The sequence below is a fragment of the Stegastes partitus genome, unplaced genomic scaffold (genome assembly GCF_000690725.1).
Source record: "Stegastes partitus isolate 25-593 unplaced genomic scaffold, Stegastes_partitus-1.0.2 Scaffold2297, whole genome shotgun sequence".
Lineage (NCBI taxonomy): Eukaryota > Metazoa > Chordata > Actinopteri > Pomacentridae > Stegastes > Stegastes partitus.
Genome location: NW_007580028.1, coordinates 150,641 through 174,642, shown reverse-complemented (window position 1 = coordinate 174,642; position 24,002 = coordinate 150,641). Strand labels below are relative to the sequence as shown.

Here is a 24,002-nt window from a genome sequence, read left to right as displayed (position 1 = left end):
AATGACGCCTCGTTATGAATGACAGGATTCCTGCTATTACATGCTAATAAAATACAGCTTTTATCAAATCAAAATATCAGTTATTGGGTCTTTCTTGCCAATTACTACCAATAATCGGTATTGGCCCAGAAAAACTTCTCAGCCGACCCCTAAATAGACGTCTACCTTCTACATTTGTTTGGTCAGTCTGAGACAGTCTGAAAACAAGTTACCAGAGTTGGCAACGCTGTTATTCTGGGCTCGAGCAGGATGCAATTTGGATGTAATTTTGATGTGCACCAAGTCCCAAATATCACTCAAGCATGCAGCTCTTTCAGTAAATGTGCTGTCATGTCTGAATGAAGCCATAAGGAACATTAATGTAAAAGTCACCCATGCTTGAATGACACAAAGCCGTCACTTCATCAGCCTGGCAACATGTCCCGTGTCTGAAAGGGGCTTCTGTCTGAACTCAGGGATCCAGTGTCTGCCACTGGTATCCATATAAATTGCAAACAGTATGCGCTGTGCGAGGATAGAAAGTTTGACAAGCGTAGCAGCAGTAACTGAGGGGCATGGGGCTCAGCCAACTGTCATTACCACCCTGTCTGGGTAAAGGCCGTCTGGTCCCAAGTTAAGCTACCACTAAATATTTTGTCCCATCTCATCCACATTTCTTTCATTTCCTCTTACAAATCAATCTTCTCTGTCTCAATGAATCACCTCCTCGCTCTCAGTCCCCTGTGCTGATGTGTCTCGCTGAGAAGAAAGAAGACGCTTCAAATCCAGCTTACTACTTGGGTTTCGTCGTGTTTGTTCTTTCAGCACAATGGGGATCCGTGAGGAAAAGTGCTTTTCTTTGCTCTTTCGGGTCCAGAGGGTCCCATCAAACTTCATGTACACCTCGAGGAGGGGCGGAGGCTACAGACTGTGTGATAAATCTCACTGTGCACACAGTATTCCATCCTTCCCCATAAATCTACTGTCATCTTTTCCTTTGACCTTCTCAGATATGTGAACCACCAAATTTTCATTAATTCACGACCTTTAACCAACAACTCTGAAGGTAACACTGAAACTCCCAAATAGCTCTAAAGTGTTATGGAATTTTCTGATTGGATTTCCATACACAGCCATGAGTGTGCAACTCCTCAGTGTGTATTCTGGGTTAAAGAAGAGAGGAAGACCCTCATTTTGCTTCATGACTGTTGTAGAACATAATTCAAAAACTGTTCTGTCATGCCCACATCTCTTTGATATCAATAAATGCAGTACAGTTAATTGTGGTTAACGAGGTAGCAATGATTCGTAACTGATAACACAAAACTCAACCTAATTTACATTTAAATTACAATCATCCCAGCATGAATGAATGCACAGTGGCTACTCACACATTGAAGAGGTTGAGGCCGATGCGGTAGAGGCGTTTTCTCATGACGTCCGTGGACAGTGTGGGTGATTTACAGCTGGCGGGGTTCTCACAGTGGTAGCGTGGCAGGCTGAGGATCATGGCCTGTAGGGCCTCCTTGGACGAGGCTTCGGATGTTGAGCGCGCCTCCGTCGACGTGCTGCTGCTGCTCATCTGCTCCGAGCTGTTGTCTGCCGTCTCGGAGCCACATCTCTTAACGTCCAGAGGCTCCACCACAGGAGAGCTCCCCAGCAGCACAGCCTCCTGGGGTGGAGGGATGCGAGGAGGTTCTCCTAGCGGCGGTGCCACCATCACAACCTCCTCTAGGCTGTGAGGGGCAGCCATCTTATCCAGAGGGGTCAGGGGAGGTTGTCCATACTCTCCCAGAACTTCTTCACTAGGAGGCGGCGCAGGGAATTCAATATCCTGATCGCCTCCTTCTATGTCTGGCTCTGGCGGTGGTGGGGGTTCTTGGGGCGGTGGTGGGGGATCTATAGGTTGGGCTGGGACCTCTGCAGGTGGAGGAGGGGGTTCTTGTGAGGGGAAAGGGGGGACCACGAAGGCGGGTGTGGAGTTTGCTGTGGTGGACGCTGTTGTGACAGTGGTGGAGGCCCCGTCTTGTTGGGCGCTGCTGCCGAGCGTGACGGAAGTGGATGATTCCATGACTGATGATGAAACACGAAAGTTCTGGCTGTCAATCTGCACCGTCACATCTCGAAATGCCATCATCAGCTTACTCGCGCTTCTCGACAGGTCACTTGGGTCCACTGGGCCTTGATGAATCACTGACTCTCCAACACCACCTCCTTCTCCGCCCCCTCCTACACCTGCAGCCGCCGCTGCTGCCGCTGCTGCACTGAAAGAGTCGGCGCTGAACTGATAGGTGCCGCCTTCTTGCAGGGAACACATGGTCTTCAGGCTCCAGTTGCTGAGTGCATCATCTATGGACTTTGCCAGTGACTGAACCTGTTCAGTGAATGAGTCTTCCAGGTCGGTCAGGGTGCCACCGACTGTGGCAGGCAGAGATGGTGAGCGCACCAGTGGGATCCCTGCCAAGTTACAGCCTTCTGCCAGGGCCCGTTCAGCGGAGAAACCCTCCGTATTCTGGACACGGACCTTGCGCAGGGAGATGCGTCGAGGCAGACGACTCTCCAAGAGCGAATTTCGGATCTTCTCAAAGTTTTTGCTGAGCTGGTACTGGCGGAAGGCAGTCTGGATCTTGCAGGCAGCACGGCGGGCGATGAGGTGGCCACCGTATTTGTGCTCTAACATTTCGATCTAAAAAATAGAAGAAAGGGGGATACAGAAAGAACATAATGAATTGGTGTGTTTAAATTTACAGGCATCTGCTAAAAGACCATTCATCAACCAGCTAAGACAGTGACCGTTTCATATACAAATTGCAAATAAACACAAGATGCATACAGATAAGAGAAAAACATTGCCAAGATTACAGAGGGCTCTGCATCTGGAACTCCTGTAATCCATCCCTCAGGGATGGTTATATTTGTGAGAGGAGAGCATGCATGCCATGTGACTACCAGTGTTTGAACATTTTTAATATTCTTTTGTCTGTCTACGGTGCGTGAAAGATAAATATCATGTAGCACTTGAATGGCAGCATGAAGAACAGCTGGAGTGTGGGTAGAAAACGAATGAATGTAAAGTGAAATTGGTCAATTGTAGTGGGGAAAGAAGAAAAAAACGAGGTGAAAAGGGCTGTAAAATCCATTTTTGGAAGGCGAAATCCAGATATTAAACACTGCAAATTCAAATAATAGGATTCTCAGATGACTCAGTAATTTTGTTTTGCACGCTGCTGTTGTGATGTGTATACACTGAAACCATTGCATTTTTGTCAAAGCCACGGTTTGAAAGCGAGAACACCGTAACGGCTGACTCGTGGCATTTGGACAAACTGTTCATTTCCTCAACAAATAGAACTTATAATCTGTGCGAATTCCATAGAGAAGTCCTCCACACAACTTTAAATTGTCTGAAACTGAACAAGCCATTAATCTTGCCTGTGGAAAAAAAAAAAAATTGCTCAAATGCTGTGGGAAATAGATAGAGATGTAATATAGCCGTCCTCATCTGGCAGCAGCTCAAACACTAGATGAAACCTCTTTGAGTTTCCCAGAACAATCAGGGTGTGGGTATCTTTGGAAGTGCCCAGAAAGCGCGCTTATCTTCCCGAGTCACTCTGAAATCCTTTTCATTCAGACTAAATCAATGAATATAATTTTGTTTCTGCTCTAATTTGATCAAGGGCACGAGTGTGGAGCTTTGAAAGAATATGCAGTGTCAATTTACAAACACGGAAAAAATACACATGTGCAAAATATCCAGCATAGACGTCGCACAATCCTGTCTCTTCCCTCCTCCTTAAGAATTTGAGCTGGGTTCTCGTATCGGTGCAACGTATACACCAGGATTAATTTGGTCCAAGTGAAACGGCCTTCCTGTCAATTCAAATGCAATTGAGTGAATGGTTACCGCGGCCTTGAAGGATCAAAATGTGACTTTTAGCCGCTAATCTCCTTTCGCTTCAGTCCTGGACAAAGTCACCACAGCACCTCATCCGGACTTGTGCACTGAAAAGCACTGATAGGCTGTAATGGCTGGAGGGGTTTGCAATTTCTGATAAGTGGTTAGTTCAACAAGATGCAGCCTCTGTCATGTCATTGGAGGAACGAAATCACATACAAAGCTCTTTAGAAAAGTGGAATGACACTGAAAATCCATCTTATCTACTCCATTTACATTTCGCTGCAGAGCCTCTGCGAGCAAAGCGAAACGTACGGGGAATGTTAAGGTGGCTTTCTGAATAGGACGCCGGTTTACAGCTCGACTGTATCTGCCGATGGTGACTCCTCGGTAGCTGTCGGCTCCTGCAGACTGGTCGAACTCAGGCTGAATATTCATCACTTTTTAATCTGGATTGTTCTCCGCTGTGTGCACTCCTGAAATGACAAGGCCTTATCACCACGACTGTGCTCCAAAATAGAGATTGTGTAGTCTCCTTTTTTTTTCTTCTTCTTCTTCTTTTTTTTTTTATTCTAAGACAAGCACCGAGGTAATATGATTGACCTCATTACTCAGAGAGGTGATCCTCAACAAAACAAATTCGGCAAAGAGTTCCACTGCAGAGGTGCCCTTGAATGGGGGGGGGAAAGGGCCGTCAGCGTGCCTGCGTTTGATTAAATGTAGCAGTCCGGCTTGTTTGTTTTGCCTTCTGCGTAAGCCGGGGTCGGGGATGATAAATAAAGCATTTGGGTCACGTTGCTTTCTTTATTAGAGTGTGTATCTGATACACTTTGCCATTCGGATGGAATTAGAGCCACCAGGACGTGCAGGGACATGATGGATGGGGCAAGGAAGCAAAGGGAAGGAAGAGGAAAGTGGACAGGATTTGATGCCAGGCGAGAAAGGACCCTGATGGTAAAGCAGACATGATTTTATGTCGGTTTTAATATTACACTGTAGTGGAACGTAGCGAGACCACTACACTACCACTACAATACAACTCTTATGTGTGTAATTAATGCTCCTTGTAGATGACACCATAAACACAGTGCTGTTGTCTTTATTACCGGTTTTATTTCGTCACAATCAAAGACAAGGCTGCAACAGCAACACCACAGGTCCTGGCTTTCTAGCTTTAGCTACTCTGTCCTTGAGTTGCTATGCTAACTAAGCTGAAGCATGGAAAGTTAATTAAAATTAGAAGCCCGATTGTTATTATATTGCACTGTAAGACACACTCTTCCTCATGCGTTGGTCTCACTTACTCCAGCTTTGGCATTTGTTCATAATATTGTGGAGATCGTCAGCAGAGGGGCAGGTAGTGCTAGTGTCGTGTCAAGGCTGATTTATGGTTCCGTACTGGTGTCTGCTTGAATCCACCTATGCAGAGTGAAGGATTATGGGAATCCACAAATGCAGAGCTGCACTTGTGTACAGGCCTACAACAAGCCAACGCCGCCTTGTCCCTTGGCGATGACACTACGCCTAGGTCCAATGCTGATTGGCTAAAAAGGGGGTTCTTTCGGTATGATGAACAATGCGTGCATTTCTAAACACTGCTTGTGACCGCTGTTGCAACAGGCCTACCAGTAAATATTACATTATTCATAATCCATTACTTTCATCGCTCGCTTTCACTCCACTACACTCTGGTATGACTTCATCTTTTCTACAACAGGAACAGAAGCACCAAGAACAGCACAAACAAGTACAACAGGAGTCTACATTTCTGATTTTTCCACATTTTTGTGGTGCTTCCTTACAAGTTACAGCAAATAAAAACAACAAGAAGTTCTGCATAGGACCAATAGAGTCTCAAAGTCGTACTACATTTAGACCTTAAGAGTTCAGTGTAACTAAAATGTTCTGCCTTTCTACTAATATAAATACCAACTTAATTTAAATTTCTTTTGGCCACCAAGTGAAAGCAAGTCCAATATCAATTCTCATTTAGCTCTGTTTTGGTCTCTACCAACGAATTATGAGCCTTTTTGTACATAAAACCTCCATCACAGTCAACAGCTGGTACATAACATTGTCCTTAATACAAATGATGGTCTGCAATGGGTTTTAACAAGTTTTTCGCAGAAATCAGCTGCCTGCTGTGGCAGTAAATGTTACTTTGAGACCAATGAAAGTGAAACAGAAGCAGTAAAGTCGCAGACCGGACAACTACACAAAGAGCAAAATCTCCCCATAAAGCTCTGTTTGAGTCCAACAAATCTCAGTTCCCTTTTTTTAGCTACTAACAGCTGCGCACTAATAATAGTGTTTCAGGAAGCTTTGATGAATAATGATTTTATCTGTCCTTTGCTGGCATTTATGGCTGCAATGATCAAGTTTTATACCAGCACACAAGCCCACTGCGGCCTGTGAAATGCATGTAAAAAAAAAGAAGAACAGAAGCAACCAAAAGATGGATGAAAAGAGCAGGGAGGAAACAAGAAAACGAGTGGCTCGGGGTGGTGAGGGGAAGGTGAGATATAGAAAGAGGTGGCTAGACTGATGACTGCGTCAAGAGTGGCACTGCTGAAAATCCCCCCTATTAGCCCACTGTCAGTTCTACCTCTGATCACTTCACTAAGCGCTGATGGAGAGAGAGATTATTCCGGAGGCGCAGTGGTTTGAGCGAATGGTGATGGCACTGCTCTGTTCCACCACCGTCTCTAAATCGATTTTGACGGGCAGATCAGCGCCATGCTGACCTCGTGTTCCCCTTTGAATGAGGGAGGGAAGAAAGAGGCGGAAACAATTCAGCGCAATGTGCTACCACATTTGCTGAATGTGTAGAAAGAAACTCGGGTGTGCAGTGACAGAGTTTACTCGGAGTTTGAGGGTTGAAAGTGAATATAAACAGAAGCTGCAAGGTATGATGAAGAGGAACGGGACAGATAAGGGAGGATGAAAGAGACATGTAAATATTTAAAGTCAAGGGCATTAGTCTCTAAGCCTCCTGAAGTCAAACAGGCTGCCCATCCCAAAAAGGGGGCTTAATACGAGCATATCAATTTGAGATAACGATCTCATTTAAACAGAAACATGATCTGAAATGCAAATTTCAGACATTTCTGAGCTGCAGGTAGATTTTGGACTTCAAACACTGCAAGGATGTTGGAGATCTTGGCTTGAAATACAATGCTGTCTCCATCAATATATGAAATATTTATATATGCTTCGGAAAAGGAATGCGTTTTAGTCTGAAATTGTTTGTGCCTCAAATGGAAATTTGTCTCAAAGGTAAAGGTCAACCAAAAGTGCAATGCACAGCATGGTTTCTTTTTTTTAAATCTGATTTCGAGTGGCAGATTTTCTGTTTGGAGTCATTTGCCATGATTACTCTGGCCCTCTTTCTATGGTATCATTATAACGAAATAGCTCCGCTCGAAATGTCTCCTTCATATCCTTCTGCTTTGCAATGTAAAACGCTGCATAAAAGACAGAATATTTTACTTGTGACAAGGCCTGCAGTCTCAAGAACCCTATTAACTTCGAAGAATTTGTCTAAATTTACTTTTGTTTTGCTGGTTTTCAGTGTTTAAATATTGCTGCATTAATGAGCTACAATAGCAACCACAGTTTTAAATTTTCAACAGCGTTTTGGATGGAAACATTTGGTTCTTCTTGATTATTTAAAGGGGTTATTAGACATTTCGAAAAAAACAAGTCTGCCTGAAATAATCAGAATCTACCTCCCAGGATTTCCGATGCTCAATAATATACACACATAATACACATATTATTAATGCCATAAGGAATTGAAACTGGCCATACAGAGATTAAATACCACCCTCGCTATTCACCTTTAAACGTTAAAGAGGAGCCTGACGTGTGGAAACAACACTGCAGACGATCAGATCATGTGTGCTGCAGAAATAAGGGGCAAAACGCAAAGCCACGACTATTAGCTTTCATGCTCATGCACACTGTCTTACAGCACAGAAACATCTGCATGATTAATGAGATGATTATATAACAGCAAAACTGGGACACCACTAATGCTGACTGTATTACAAAATGAGGATGACAATAGAAAAGGCTTGATGTCATCAGAGGGTGGAGACCGTTTAGCTGACGCATCCTTGACCAAAGTCATTTGCAGAGAAAGCTCAGTGGTTTCTGAAAGACCAAATCTGATGCAGACAAAAACTGGGATCGTATTGACTGGTCTTTGTCAAAAAAAAACTAGTCTCATCAGAGTGGCCAAAAACCATGATATGATACATTTTCACTGTCCTCAGCAGTAATCTATTGAACAGCGTCATCACATTTGCTATTACTTTTCTTTATGTTTTTACATCAGCAGTTTGGAGACAGGCTACTAAACGCTTTAAACTTTTTGATGCATCATAGAGAAGACATCCTGAACCCTAACCTAAATACAATTCAGCGTCGACATTAAGTGTGTCCTTTAATGGAGACAAATGCCTTTTGGATTCAAGAGAACCCCAACTGCTCGAGCAGAGATTAGCAGCAATTACTGAGCAGGAGAGGACGTTTAAAGTCAAGTCTCGTCACCTATCACTTCATCATCCCGTAAATAACGTCGAGAAAAAGCTTTGCATTCTGCGAGGATTACTAACTTCAAAAAGACCTCTCTGTTGGAGGAGCAGCTTCTTTGTAAATTTGATGGTGTTATATAAACAGGGAAAACCACACAATGGTGTCCTCTTAAGGCTTTGGCTGACAGGGATGCAGAGAGCAAATGAGAGAGGAACTTTGGTTCACTTAACACAAGTCAAACACAACCTCAGTTTAGTAACATGGTTTTTGTGATATTAAAGGCCCCATAGGCAAGTCTTGCTACTTTGCAGCCATCTTTGTAACATCCTCCAGCAGTTATGTCATGTATAGAATCACCAGTCAAATCTGATAAAACCCTCACAATAGGTTTGGTGACTTTGCCCCCAAAATGAGGAATAACCCTCCTGTCAGCCTGCAGTTCAGCCCAGTTAGGCTAAAAAGTCCCTGATAACCGCAGAACTTTTCATTTTTTCAAGACTCTGTTTAGAACGAATAGCCCCAGTTTTTTTTTTTTTTGTTTGTTTTTTTGGCCATTTTGATCAAATACGATTTTAAGCCTAGATTTGATTAACAGCACGTCACAGATGAGTAGTGTGATCGCTGTTGAAAAGCTGCTCCAGCAGTTTCTGTCTGTTGTTACACTTTCTGGCTCTAATAATTGATGCCATTTTGGCATTATGTTTTCAAGATAACATGCAGACCAAAACCTGCCAGCTACAATTGGGGTTTAGACCGTGGACAAGCAGTTCCCCCTACATGTTATACCTGTACTCTGTATGAGGGAACGCAGGGAGATGATTCCGACAGCTTCTTTGGTGTTACATTTGCGTTAAGAGATTTCTATTCAGAGTAATTTACCTGGTGAAAGTGGAGAGATCTCGTAGAAGTTCGTCTACATTAAATGAAGCTTCACTACCCTGAAGCGTTAGTAGATTAGCTCCACCAACACGACTAAAGTTATTTCTTGAAGTAACTAATTATTTATTTATTTTTACATTTGCTGCCTACAGACAATAAAAGAAAACACATAGCTACTTAGCCAGTTCGCTGGTGTTTGCAGCCTGCACTACAGATTGGTAGGTGGTGTCATAGTCCTATGAAGCTGCCTCTGTTGGCTACGCATATATGTTGATGCATAGTGGTGGCATCACGTACTGACCACAATGAAAGCTTTGCTGTGTTTGTCACCTCAGAACTGCTTGGGGAAACTGTACCTTGCATGCTACACTAGTTAATCAATTCAAGAGCTTTGCTACTGAAAATCTATATGTTTTTTGGAGACCAGTGCCATTATCAAGCAATGAAGACAACGCAGAAATGCCAAAACTGCAGTTCCTTGAATGGCCACTTGAGGCTAGCTCCAAAATGAAATCCTACCCCATAGACTCCCATGTTAAAATGCCCTACACTACCACAGAAATAAACACCTTTACAGCCTGGTACAAAAGACAGTTTTGGTCTGTATATTTATGACAACTGAACAGGGGGATGAATTTGTGTAGAACTCACCTATTTTAATTTGTGTTAAAGTTATGCATAACTGGGAGCATGGCTGCTTTGATAACTTCTGTCACAGGACATTCTATTGGCCAGAAACATTGTATGACCCACCTCACCTCCATTCACACACCACTTTTTTGCTTGTTTTCGGACTAGCCTGGGTGTTCATGGGCACTGCCCAGGTGGCAAGGACCGAAGGGTTCGTCCATCTACCACTACCCAACACAGGTGATGTTATTGTTGTCTATACAGCTTTCCTGTCATATATTACTACTTGTGAATTAAGGCATAGTACTTTATCTATAAATTGCAGCCCGACTACAGTGTGATAAATGGTGTATTTTTCTGAGTTATGGCACATATCAGCTTTGGAACACAGTTGTTGTGCTTCTAAATGAGAAATATACCCTCTAAAACTGTCCTTTTTCTGGTCTTTTCCCATAGACGTATTTATTTTCTGTTGATAAAACTGCATATCTCTTATTACCTGGGTATTCTCTTCTTTCACAGCTAACATTCATGTTTGGGGAGCAACTTATAAATCATAAGTTAGCAAGTAATTTCTTCCTCATTATTCAAGTGCACTTTTACATGCACACTGCTGCGATTGGACAGAAGAGCTAGGTTTCACATATGCAACTTTTATCTTTTTGTAGGGGTGACTGCCTTTCTCGAACAGCCCAGACGTCTTGGACTTTATAATTTTAATGGATTCAGTTCACCTGTGTCACGGCTGTAAGCATTAAAAGTAGAATACATAAATCAGCCAGCGGATTCATTGTGAACGTTACAGAAATACATATTAATGTAATGTACAAAATCCCCCTGCGGCATGAGAATGACTTGTTAATATAAAGCTTTGCCAGCATTCAAATTTCACGCTTTACTTAAAATTAAATGACAATTTGAATTTAAACCAGTTTATAAAGAAAAAAATAGCGGCTTCCGGAGGTTGAACGCTCAAGTTGAAGTGAGTCAACTTTCAAATACTTCATCATGAGGTTCTTCCCCAGCAATCAAGGTATCGCCCGGCAGATCCAATTACCCCTGACATTGATCTGGAGATCCATCAAGCCCCTGCACCCCCAGCTGTACAGACAGAAGATCAATCTAGCTGATCGCGTATCTCCGGCCTCGTTGACTGTGAGATAGCCTGAAAGGGGGACTTACAGATGCAAGATTAAAAGGGAGAAAATGGAGGGCAGACGGGAGACACAGGTCAGAAACCCATGTTAAAAGAACCTTGAGCCTTGATTAGGGAAGTGATGAGTGAGAAAATGAAGTCAAAATTGAGTGAAAATGGAGCTGACAGGGAGTGAAATATAAGTAACCATCCCACTCAAATGTATTAGTTTCAGCAGCAAGTCACTTGGAAGATGGATTTTAGTAGCAATTCACTTGCATGTTTTTTTTTTTTTTTCCTTTAGCTTATCCTGCAGTTTTGCGTTTTTACCCATGCTGCGGATTTAAACAAATGCAGACACAAAAGGACACAACCTGAACGACACCTTCTGTGCCACCTCTGAACAGATGTCCTTTCACAGTCTGTGGTTGGGTCCCTGAGGCTGAGAAACACTTAACACCAGAGCGACTATGTTTACTGATTGTTCTGGGTTATCGATTGGCTGGGTCCAAGTTTTCCACGGCACACTTAGAGCAACGGCGATGGAAGTGGGGACTCGAGGGAAGAGGGTCAGAAACCTTTGTACCTTTATAATGAAAAGAACTGATCCAAGAGCACTGAGATATTTGAGGAAAAAAAATATACCTGCGTGATGTGTGATGAGCAACTAATGATTGTGTCTGTTGTGTTCTTGATAGATTAGTAGAGCATCAATACATAACGAATGACTTTATCTGTGATAAAGCAGGGGAAAGCTGCAGATCTATACATTCAAACCAACAAAAGCTGAGTATTTCCACTTGAAAAATGGATTTAAGCAGGATTAACATGATTTAATACAGAAGTTTCATAAAGCTTAAATTAAAAAAAAATCAAGTGTCAATACTTGGGATGCCGATGTAACCTTTTACTACCAGACACACTTAGCCCTAGAGTTCCCATAAGCCAACTTCTCCACCTTGTACATGGCTTGCTGTGAAACCGCACAGTTTCCAATTGGACATTTCAAGCTCAAGCCAAGAAAAACCCAATGACGCCACCATGGCATCACCAGGATTAAACTTCTGGAAAGCTCCCTCCAGGGCCACAAAGACAAACAGTTTTACAGGCTGCATCATACTCAGAGACTACATATGCATAACATCATCACGAGCCGCACGTGTTGGAACCCAAAACGCTGCACCTTACCTGGTGGAAGATCCCTGGACTGAAGAATGTTGTTTAGATGGATGACGATGGAAATGGATGATGAATGTTTGATGGTTCTTGAAATGGAGGTGATTATGTAATGCAGATGATTTCTGAATCCCTGATGAAGAGCACGATAAGAACACAGACATGAGAACATGGAAGTGCATGTACAAAATCCAGTCACTTTCCCACAAAACATATCAGCTTTGGACAAAAAATCAGTTTAAGTCGCTGTAATAAGATGAGAACAGATAACAGTCACATGCTTTTATTCTCATTGAGGTTTTTCATCATCCAGTGAGTAATATAAAGCAGATAAAAGGCTGATTCATGCAGATACAAATGCAATTTTTGTCAAACATTGATTTTATATTACCCTGATGTGTGTGTGTAGCTACGCATCCGTGCCAAAGTAACACAGTTCCCTAACCCTACAAAGTGATGTACATGAGTTGCTGTATTCTCAGAAAATTACAACATTGTGAAAAAACCCGGGGATAAATTAAAAAGTTAAAAAAAAGAAGAAGAAAAAAAAAAACATTCTTTCACAATTCAGTTATGGTGAAAGACGAAACCAAGTGAGGATGGTATGGAAATGATAATGACGGTTAATGATAATGAAGAGAAGGAATACAGTTTTGGCCGTCCACAAGCGCCAACAGGGATCGATATGACAAAAACGAACAGGAACCAAAATTTAAAAAAATCTCATCGGACACCAGCCACAAACCAACCGTCCCTCCTTCCTCCTCCTCCTCCTCATCAGACAGAAAAAAAAACTAAAAACCACAAACATGTCAGACCACAAGACGTACAATACACACAAGGCCAAGTTACAGTAAACCTGTCGCCCTCCCCCTCCCCCCCAAAAAAAGAAAAAAAAAAACACAACACACCAACCCCTCACCCGTCCTCCCCCTCCCCCAACCCCCCCAACATAACCCTACCTGCTTATTTTTGAGGTCAAGCGAGAGCTCATAGTCGGAGGTGGCGGAGTGCGAGCCGGCCCCGTTGCGCTGCACCCTCAAGGGCGAGGCCGTGTGGTGCAGACTGGCCCTCCTCCCCGCGCCACCTCCTTTAGCTCCCCCACCTTCCTCGTCCTCCTCTTCCTCCTGTGCTGCCTCGCCCTCATGCCGCTTGGCCTCCACCTCCTCCTCCTTCTCCACCTCCACCTCCACCTCCTCCTCCTCCTCCTTCTCTCCCTCCCGCTCTCTCTTTGCCTCCACAACTCCTTCTTCTGACTTTTCACTCTCTTCCTCCACCACTGTCTGCTCCTCTCTGCAAGGCGAGGGGGCTTCTTTGGGGGCGTCCGCCTCGCTCGGAGCCTCCGCTTGGGGCTGAGGCTCCGGCTCGCGCTCGGGTTCCGGCTCCGGCTCTGGCTCCGGCTCGGGCTGGGGTTTCGGCTCGGGTTCTGGCTGAGGTTTGACTTCGGGCTGAGTTGGTTGTGGTTGGGGCTCAGACTGGGGCTGTGGTGGCTGAATCTGTGGCTGAGTCTCTTGCTGTTGTTGTTGTTGTTGTTGTTGTTGGGGTTGTGGTTCTGGCTGTGGCTGTGACTGGGCCTCACTCTGCAGCTCCCCCTCTCCTCCCTTCCCTTCCTCCCCCATAGACGAGTCTGGAGAAAGGTCATCGCTGCAGAAAGGAGGAGAAAACGCAGAGTGAGGTTGCTGCTGCATCCGTGGTGAGCTCTGACCTCTTCTCCAGGCTGCCTGGGTTAGTGGTAAGAAGTTGACCCTTTTCTCTCTCTCTCTCTTTTTTCTCTTTTTTTTAGTGTGTATGATCACTCACTCTGCTACCAACTGTGTGCAGGGCCAGTTCATCTGTCTACCTGCTCTGCTATGAATGCTGTTCTTGTCTGTCTAGACACTGACAGACATTGAAAACCAGGAAAATGTACAGCTCACAAAACCACAGTGTACAAGAGTGGAGGGAAAAAAAAAGAAGAAGAAGAAGATCAAGCGATTATTTATTACAGCAGATATCTTCAGAAGAGAAAATGTGGGAAGAAAAAAAACAAGATAGTTGACAGCCAGTAGTGACACACGCCTACACACACAGAGACATGGGGGACAGTCATGCAGCTCGTGTCTCTATGTCTTTAAGTCTATATGTGTGCTCGTATAGGTGTGAATGGCTGTATAAGTGAGTGCCAGTGTGGGAGGTGGTGTAATAACAACAAGAAGTGCACCCTGAAACACAAGAGTGAAGGTGGGAACCTGTGGGAATCCTTCCACCTCCTATTTTTCATTAAGATTTGAAGGCTATATGACATGATTTCAGCGAGGACGGTCTCTTGGTGTGTTTACAGAACCAGAGAACTGGTGTGAAAGTGTGGAAAAAAAAAAACCCACAATCTTTTTATTCCAAATCTTCAAAGACAAGTAAATGTCAGCTGTCTCTGAAATGATCTGATCTGTTCGGGAGCATCTTGATCTAACTGACAGGATCTTTTGAGCAGTTTTTTTTTCTGTTGTAAATTCTTACTTGCCAGTCGATGGCTAAAAGAACATGACTAAGAGTCAGCAGTCACGTTGGCAGATCTGTAAGGCGTCACTTAAGCTGCCAGTATGCTGCGTCGCGAGTGTTTGTCAGACGGTTAAAACGCTTCCAAAGCACACATACACGCACACCTTAAAACTGGGAAGTCCGACATTTTCTGTAACTTTCCAAACGCATTCAACTTCGCAACTGATCGGCTGTGTGGAGGTTAAAAACCGTCGTCCCCGTCGGTTTCTTTTTATTCAGATCAACTATTTCTGTCACTTTAGTGCGTACAAGTGCTATGAAATGCCTTCCAGGACTATCTGAAACTGCTTGAACATGACCACCAGTTTTTAAATCCCACCTTGAAAGCAGCTTTTAATATATTTGCACAGATCTGACATCTGACACCAACTACTTCCTTCAGGAGCTGCAGCTTTGTGTTCATTGTTAATGTCAGAATGTAAATATATAATGGTAACAGGGTGCACACCGGAGTTCACTATGTTCTGCATCTTATCTTAGTGTTAATATGCTAACATTTGCTAATTATAACTGTAGTAAAATTTAAAGATCGGACTGGAGAAAGTCATTAGTTCTGCAAGTATATGGTCGAATATCAAAATATTGGACATAAACGGGACAAAAATGTCTGCACTTAATTTCAAGGCAGACTGTCCAGTAACTGTTGAGGCATTTCACTCAGACCCACAGATATTAACTGCATGGATGCACTAGAGTACTAGTCAGAAAGATATATTAGAACAATTTAATGGAAATCTACCAAATATGAGTTGTGAGTTTTTTTTCTGTTAAAGCTGACAAATCGATGTCTAACTTCTAAATCAATCACAATTCTCACACACAGTTTAAATCCCTCTTATGTTCTGGCCTCAGAATTGTCACAGTTGCTCAGTTTTGCACTGTAAAGGGCATCGTGTTAAGCATCTGCAGGTTTTCCCGAAAGATCATTTTGAATTCATTCCAGGTTCACACACTGGTTGACAGTGGTTTTGATAACAGCTGGGCATGTTATTACCAAGATTAAGATAAGAGGGAGTTTTTTTTTTCCCCCCTCACTTATTGGATATGCTGATAAGACCGGAGTCACGGAGCAGACAATCAGGACATTCGGGCTCCCATATGCACGGAGCTTCAGAAGAAAATTGGTAAGATTTCCCCCAGAGGAAGACGGGGCCTCACAGCAACGACAAACTTTTAGTCTGAAAACTGAAATTCGGTGTATTTGCAGAAATTGCAGAGACAAGCCGAAGCAAGGAGGGGGATGTAATCTCTACATATCTGCCCAGTGCATGTTTGCATTCGTATCTAAAGATTGCTCTCTTATATAAAGGCATATAGTATCACAGGTGTGTTTATCTGTGTATATACAGTGGTGCTTGCTCTTGTAGTGATCCAACTTTCAAACTGCATAATCGTCAACACGGTAACTTGTAAGGAACTAAAGGCCTCTCTCACATTGGCTCATGTTAATATTAATGAATCCACTGAGCAGCAATGGTGTGACTTCCAGGAAAAAGCCACTGCTCTACATAAAGAATATTGTTGCCCATCTGCAGTTTGCCACAGATCCCATGGACAAGACAGAAATGGACAGATAGGACCAAAATAGAACTTTGAGGTTTAAATTAAAAGTGTTATGTTTGGACAAAGGAAAGCAAAGGAACTGTGTCCCATCTGTGAAGCACGGCGGTGGCAGTATCATCGTTGAGCACTTTATTCTAAATTATACCAGCAAATTCAAAAGGAAAAAAAAGTGCTTCCTTCAGCAAGACAACAACCCAAAGCACACAAGCTGTTCTACCAAAGGTTAAACAAGAATAAAGTGAATGTTTAGAAATAACCAAGTCAAAATCCTGACCTTCATCCAGTAGAAATAGAGGACAGTGGAGTGAGATGGAGGAATATTGTGGACTATTTGAGCACTTTGGCAATTTTGTTGCTGTGTCCATTATTGTTGTTGTTGCTATTGTTGTTGCTGATGTTGTGTTGGTGTTGTGTTGTTGTTGCTAGTACAACAATTTCCCTGAGGTTTTTACCAAAGGGAGCAATAAAGTTGTATCTAATCTAATCTAGAAATGTTGTGGAAAGAAGCTGGAGTGAGAAGTTAACGTGAAAAAACTCGCAAACATCCCAGAGTTAAAACTATTCAAGCAGTTTAGCCACTTATACATGAGGAGATATATGATGAGGATAATTTCCCTCAGTAAATAAATGACCAAGTGTTTGCGTCCTTTGTTTATTTGTTTATTTTAATTCATCTTATAGGACATTTGTGAAAACCCGATGATGCTTTTAGTCACATTTATGCAGAAACATGGTCGATTCTAACTTTCAAGCTCCGTTGTATCTGCTTATACCCAGAGTGTATTTGTGCGTCCACAGCTTTAAATGTGAAAAAAAAAAAAAAGATTCAAACAGATTTGTGCGCAGCAAAAAAAAATAAAAATCCCATCTTCCTCCTCTTCCTGCACAGAAGGCTCACTTCTTATTTTCATCACATATGGCAGCACATAAGCTCGAGGAGAACGTCTCCTTAGCAGGGATATAGCTGGGTCTGCTACTTCGAAAATAGAGCTTGTATGAGTAATGAATAATGAATAGAGAAATAAAGTCTGCTGCTTCGACACTCAGCTGCAGGTGAGCTTTTTCTTGTGCGAAAAATAGACCTGCCGGAGAAAAAAACAAAAAAAACAGAAGACTTCTTTTAGGAAGAGAGTGGTTCTGTAGCCTCCGCTTACAATGTTTCCCCTCATTGTTATGAATCTAAATGCAGTCTTTCCTATTTTGCATTTCGCAGGGGCACCTGTTATGGTAAAAGATATAACAACCAATAGATATGTGCAGATGGATTAAAGTCAGATTCTTATAAAGGTGCTAAAAAAAATGGTGGGAAACGTGTTCAAAGGGGATTATTTGTGAAGGTAAAACGAGCAGTCACTGATAATATACTGTATGTGCAAGCGTGGCTATTTATGTTTGGCACATGTGTGCATCAGCGAAGGAATGATTTTAAACAGCTTCGATGACGACTTCACTTTCCTTCAACCTCTAAGTCTGTCACTCACATTCTCTCTGCATATCAGCTTTTCTCATCCTCATCCTGTTCATCCATTTTGTGAAGCTTTCTGTCATCCTCTCTTTCCAACCATCCTCCTCTCCCTCTCACACACACACACACATATATATATGTACAGCCTTCCTGCCACTCTGTCCTCCACCAGGTAAGGAGATTGAGCGGTTCCAGGTGTCAACGTGACTGACGAGGCGGAGACGAGCCCTGGATGCTGCCTGCTCATTTTTCCATACGTCAGTACTGAAGACGGATGAGCACAGTGGCCTCCATGCAGAATATAATTACCGTGTCCCGCTGACGTCCCCCGGCCTCTCGCTCTTTGTCATGACTGTTAACAGGCTGCTACAGTAGAATGACGCAAGTTCACGTCTGCCTGTTGATGATGCGAGCCCTCTGTGTTGTCCGCCATCTGATCAACAACTGACCGACAAAGCAAATGTCCACTCGGCTGCAAACAATCCAAATGACCTCCTGCGCACTTTTGTAAAGTTCAGCTTGTAGAAAACAAAGCGTACATACGAAATTGAATCAGGATGCATGAGAGAATAGTTTTCACTTCGCTTACAGCGGCAGCCTGTGCATTTGTTTTAGTCATATGAGTCACTTTGCCAACCCTATTGCAGGGTTGGGAAACATATTTAGAAGACAGCACATGCTCGTAATCTGCTTACTCAGTGTGACGTTTTGTACTGTTGCGTCATAGAAAAATACACAATTACCACTCCTGCTCTAAGTGAAAGTAAAGCAATATTTTTAGCTAAATGTAATGTGAGTTTGAACGGCATGTTAGCTTTAACAGTTTTACAAACTGCTTTATCAAAAAGAATCATCTGATCTTCAACTTTCTGATGGTCATGGAGCTACTCATGTGTGATGCACTGTTCCGTTAAAAAAATAGACAGAATCTAAGCTTATAATCGGAAAATGTTTATTGAAATCATTTTATTCTCGATTTAAAATTAGACAAAAAATAAATAAATATTTGTACACACCAGATTCTGTAAGAAACAATAAAGTCTGCACTCCACAGCAAAACCACAAAGCCATTAGTAACTCAGCTGCAACAACATATCTGTGGTTTTGCCACTGTAAAGGGTTGAACTGCAGGTTGTGTGTGGAAACAAGTATGAAGGCCAATGAAAAATGTAAGCAGTAAAATATCCATGACATGTGGAGTCATTTGGTTTTTCCAGTGTTGGGAACACCTGTTCATTTCACATTTTGTAAAAGAAGCAAGTGTATAACTTTAGTAATATTTTATTTGTTGTGTTTTATGGCATTACAACTTACTGCATTAAAGGCATTTTTGAAATCCTTCTACCTTCTAGCCATGGTTGTGATGTTTCCATAGAGGCGCCGGACAAAAACAGTTTGGGCTTTACAGTGTTAAAGGGAACCATTTAAGGTGCTTGGCTACAAAGTCTTCTTTTTTGTTGGAACTACTTACAACCCCAAATAGGGCCCCACATCCTTTTTTTTATGAGTCCCAAGCTAAAAAGGTTGGAATCTACAAGTTTAATCTTTAATACAGTGGCCTATTTTATCAGCTTGTCATATATTTCTTGATGAAAAATTTTAATCTGATAACCAGTAATTATACCTATCACATAAATGTCATGGAATAAGAAACATAGCACACCATGTACCGTGGCAGAAAGTGGAACCAGCTCCTTTGGTGATTACTTTCTCTCACTGCTGCTAATGTTGAGCTTTAAAATACTGTTCTGCTGCCAAAAAAAAAAAAAAAAAAGGTGAAATAATGAGACACCAAAGACACTATCAGTAAGTCATCACCGGTATCTCTCTGTAAATCATGAAAGCTCTTTTGGCCTTGTGGCTATCTTAGTTTCTCTGTAAAAAGCCTCCTGAGTGGTTCAGAAGCTGCTCTCTTTTAAAGCCCCAGCAAAGGAACATCAAGGTGATGCGTTTTGGAGATGCCGCCTTCTCTCCACTGATATCCATTATTTCTGTTGTTGAGTGAAAGGGAGCAAAATGGCGGCAGTGAAGATACCCAACAAAAGCATCTTTCAGTCCTGCTGGCACGAAGCACCATCAAATGTTAAAAGCGTGGATGTATAGAAACTCAGGTCTTTTTTTAAGCCTGGGATGTTGTTTTACCATTTATATTGGCTGACAGAACCAAGAAATGAAGAAGAAAAGAGCGCATACAGTGAGGCGTAAAGCTGTTAAAGTTAATTCGGTAAAGGTCAACAAATGGACAACGGGTCTTATTCGTCTCTTATGTTCTACAGTATGTTTGTTTCCAATGGGCCGCCTGAGATGTGGAGGGTTTTAGGAAGGTTTTTGGGAAACATGTTGGCAGTTGTGAAGCAACCGACAACAGCTTCGTGGTATCAGCCAAGAAGCAGTCCCGCACATAACCCCACGTAACTCTGAATGGTACCGTTTTTTGGGGGGCGAACTAATAGCCAAGTGGTACCTCAAACACCCTGAGCATCTAGTCCCTAGTTTGAACCCTGTATGCTTTGTGTCACTCCATATTTCCTTTCTGTTGCCTAATAAAAAGGCACAAAATGCCCCCAAAACAGCAATTAAATAAAATAATGTCATTACATTTATGCTTCATATTCTGTGTAAATTCAATTAGGTGTTATTTTGAGGTATAGAGAAGATGGAATTTGAGCATCTTGGAATAAAACAAGATTTTATTACCTGCTTTCATGCTAAAGTCCACGAACCAAGCTTAACTGACAGATATTAAGAAGTATTCATCTCTTTTTTTTGACTCTTGGCAAGAAAGCAAATCAGCATAAATCCAAAAATGTCAAACTATTAAAAGGTTAGGAAAGATGAAAATAAACATAACTTTGATTCAGAAGGACATACTGCCTTCCACGCTCCGCTATGAAGGTCGGCGGCAGGAGGGCGTGAAGACCTACCAGCTGCGAACACTTCGGTTGTTTTACTTTCCAAGCTTTATTCAACCAGAAAAGCACACAGCAAGCACATTTTCATCACACCAAGCTCAAACAAAGATCACAACCAGCCACAGGTGATGACACCGAACAGGAAGACCACCGTCTCTATACAGGAGGCGCCCTGATTATGTTTCAGTCGCTGCATGCTACTTCGACTTTCATCAACCTTGATCGCAGAGCTTTTGCTGCGTCATCACCACCGCCGAGGTGTGCGGCAGCAGAGATGAGATATCGGCCCGTACGACCGGTGGGGTTCAAAGGGTCTATCCTCTGGTGGACCGCAGCCAAAGAGTTGCTGAAGAGGGCATTATGTGAGGAAAACCGCATCAGCAGAAGTCATAGCAAATGAGATCCCTGAAGAAGGTCCTCGCTGCTATCAGTTCTTGCTGGAGAAAGTAGCTCTCTTTCAATCTGACAAGGATTTTATGTTTTTCCCATATAGCTGAATGATTTATACGGAAAATACTTGTACCCAGCAAGCATTTATGTCAACTTTTTCTCCCCCCCCAAATCATTCCTCTTTAAGCAGGAATCAGACGCCTTGTCACTTGTACTGAATTCCTCTTCGCTCTCTGCCTCCCCAATGTGTTTCTCATACTGTTCATAGAGAATTAATCAGTTCATCAGGCAGAACACAAGGGCAGACTGAAGAGCAGAAGTCCCTGCATAAATAAGCAAATTTCCTTCTTCCGATGCATTGAGAGGGTAATGTATGGGGTAAATTTGCTGAATACATCACCCGAGCGTATTGAAATTCACCACAATCGCTGTAGGCAGGAAAACATGACTTAGTGCCATGTGCACAACAGAGAATTCAGGCTGTTATGGTGGACCACAGAGGGAAACATGTCAGAAAGTAAAAGTATAATTACATTGCATAGTTAGGCCAAAAGAAAGATTCTGCATTACAGCCAATTTGCCAGTGTCAGGAAAAACACCACAAAGATAACTCTGCCTTGACAATGGCACAAACAGTTCCTATACTCCACAACTATCACCTCAGTTTTGCACCGTCGCCACTCCTCTGCAGACTGCAAGTCATTTTTATTCCACTTCATTTAAGAAGCTCTCGCCCCCGATAAAGAAACACTGGCTATTAAAATGCACAATGTCAGCTTTGAGCAAATTAGCATCAAAAAGACCCCGGTTCTCTCTAATCACCACGTCATTTTTCTTCACTCGCAGTGAAAGACTACATAACATAATTCCCTCCCTCTCAGCATTAATCTATGACCTAACCCCTTTGCTAACCGCCCTGCGAGCATGTATTTACAGCGTTCAGGAGTTGACTCTCCACCGGGGTTTTTTTTTTGCTTACTTTATGTCACTTTTTAAGCACCATATGCTGGAGAGACTGGTCAGGGCTGTGAGTAAGAGACCTTGAGAGTGAGTAAGGAGAATGATCTGTCTGCTTGGAGATGTGGTATGACTGTGTGACAGAGATGTGTGTCACTTTGGAAATAAAGAAAATGGGGCATATTTTGAGGGTGACAAAGCTTAAATTCATTTGAAATCCCAATCACACCAACCCACAACAAATACTATTGATGTGACCAAGTTAAAGAGGAACTCCACCAGTTTGCTAAATGGATGTCACCATACTGGGTACTAGACACAGTTGTATAAGTCTTATAGCTGAAGAGGAACTTTGTGAAATTCAAGAAAACCCATGGAGATGTCTTCAGGGTTACTTTGGTTTAAATTTTAAGAGACTTACATTTTTTTTAGCAGGAATTATCCAATGATGGACACCACAACTGTACGCTTGACTCATATTAATCATATCTTTTATTGACTTTTGACAACTTTTCTGTCACTCACAAGCACATGGCGAGTACAATATTATACCTTTGAGGGACCTTTAAGTTACAGAAAAGCACACAAATTATGACAAAAATAAATTCATTAGGTCCATTCATTCTTACAGGAACTTCTCCGATGTGTTTGTGAAATTTCTTCCGTTTTTGGCTGGTTTGGTATTTTGCTAAAATACATAAAAAAATGTGAACTTCATCAGTGGATTTCAGAGAGACTAGACTATGTCTCACAGTTGATTACGCTGACAGTCAAATATTGTAAATGTCTAACAGAAAGAGTTTTGATAATTGAACACAAGCTACTAGCTGTGTAACATACCGAGTGCATTCACAGTGGCTCACGTGTGTTGTACATGGAATATTTACTAAATTGGCACCACACCTGGCAATTCAACCTCCTCTTGCCATGCATTATTTCTCCTGTTTTTGTTGCACTAATGCCCCGTGTGCATATTCCATTAAACTGGACAAAACCACTCTCCTATTGCTGCACTGACGTTTTCATCCATCTGTGAAGAAATACAGGTGTGTCAGCTGTATATTATATAGAGTTACAGCCATCAAGCAAAGCTGTATGGAAACAAGGCGTGAGGTTGCATATAGCACTGCCATTAGCTAAATGCTAATACCAAACTATCACATTTATAATGAAAACACTAGCATGCTTATGTTAAACAGGTATAATGTTGATCGTGTTCATCATCTGAGGTAATCTGGCAAGAAATCTGGTGTTGGCCTGACTCATATTTTTGGCCCAGCATTTTAGTCATGTGAAGGGTTTAAAGAGTCATTCTTAAACCTCCCGAACAGCTCGCACACTCATCAAGGGCAAATTTTACACGTGAAAACTGGGATCGTTGTGATAATCACAGAAACGCCCGACACCGTTTCCAAGCAACAAGCGTTGCATCAGGTAGCATCAATCTCAACTCGATGCAAATGAGGAGTGGCCAAAGTGACGCCCCGTCTCTTGAGACACATCGCAACGCTACCAGCATCGTTTACACAGCTGCTTACATAAACAATGGATGGAAAGCATAAAAAATAATGGATCCCGTGGATGTATATCATTAGGATTTTCTAACTCCCGCAATGTGAGCCCAGCATTTAGAGTGGTAGCATCGTCAATGACAATCAACACAAGGTACCTTTGAGGCTGACGAAAATGTGATTAATAAATGTAAATTTGGACCACCGAAGTTGTCATCCTGAAGGAAACATCAATGGCTGTACAAAATTCCATGGCAATCTATCAAACAGTTGAGATATTTCTGACTGAACTAAAGTGGACCAACAGACAGGCTGCTACCATCCCTAGAGCTATGCTGCCAGCTGACCAAAATAGGACAGTTGGTTTGACTGTAAGTATTTTCTATCAAACGTTTTTTTTTTTGTGTATAAGTCACTGCTTCAAAGGCTCAAT

General features: G+C 42.4%; 1 protein-coding gene across 1 annotated transcript in view; it reads right to left on the bottom strand.

Annotated features, from left to right (window-relative positions):
- Positions 1-24,002, bottom strand: part of iqsec3a (IQ motif and Sec7 domain ArfGEF 3a) — a 119,788-nt gene that overhangs the window by 38,730 nt on the left and 57,056 nt on the right. The window contains exons 3-5 of the mRNA XM_008304712.1: positions 13,448-13,877; positions 13,196-13,405; positions 1,371-2,665 (exon numbers count right to left, since the gene is read on the bottom strand). Coding sequence (XP_008302934.1) covers positions 1,371-2,665; positions 13,196-13,405; positions 13,448-13,877 — 1,935 coding nt within the window. The remainder of the gene's footprint in view (positions 1-1,370; positions 2,666-13,195; positions 13,406-13,447; positions 13,878-24,002) is intronic.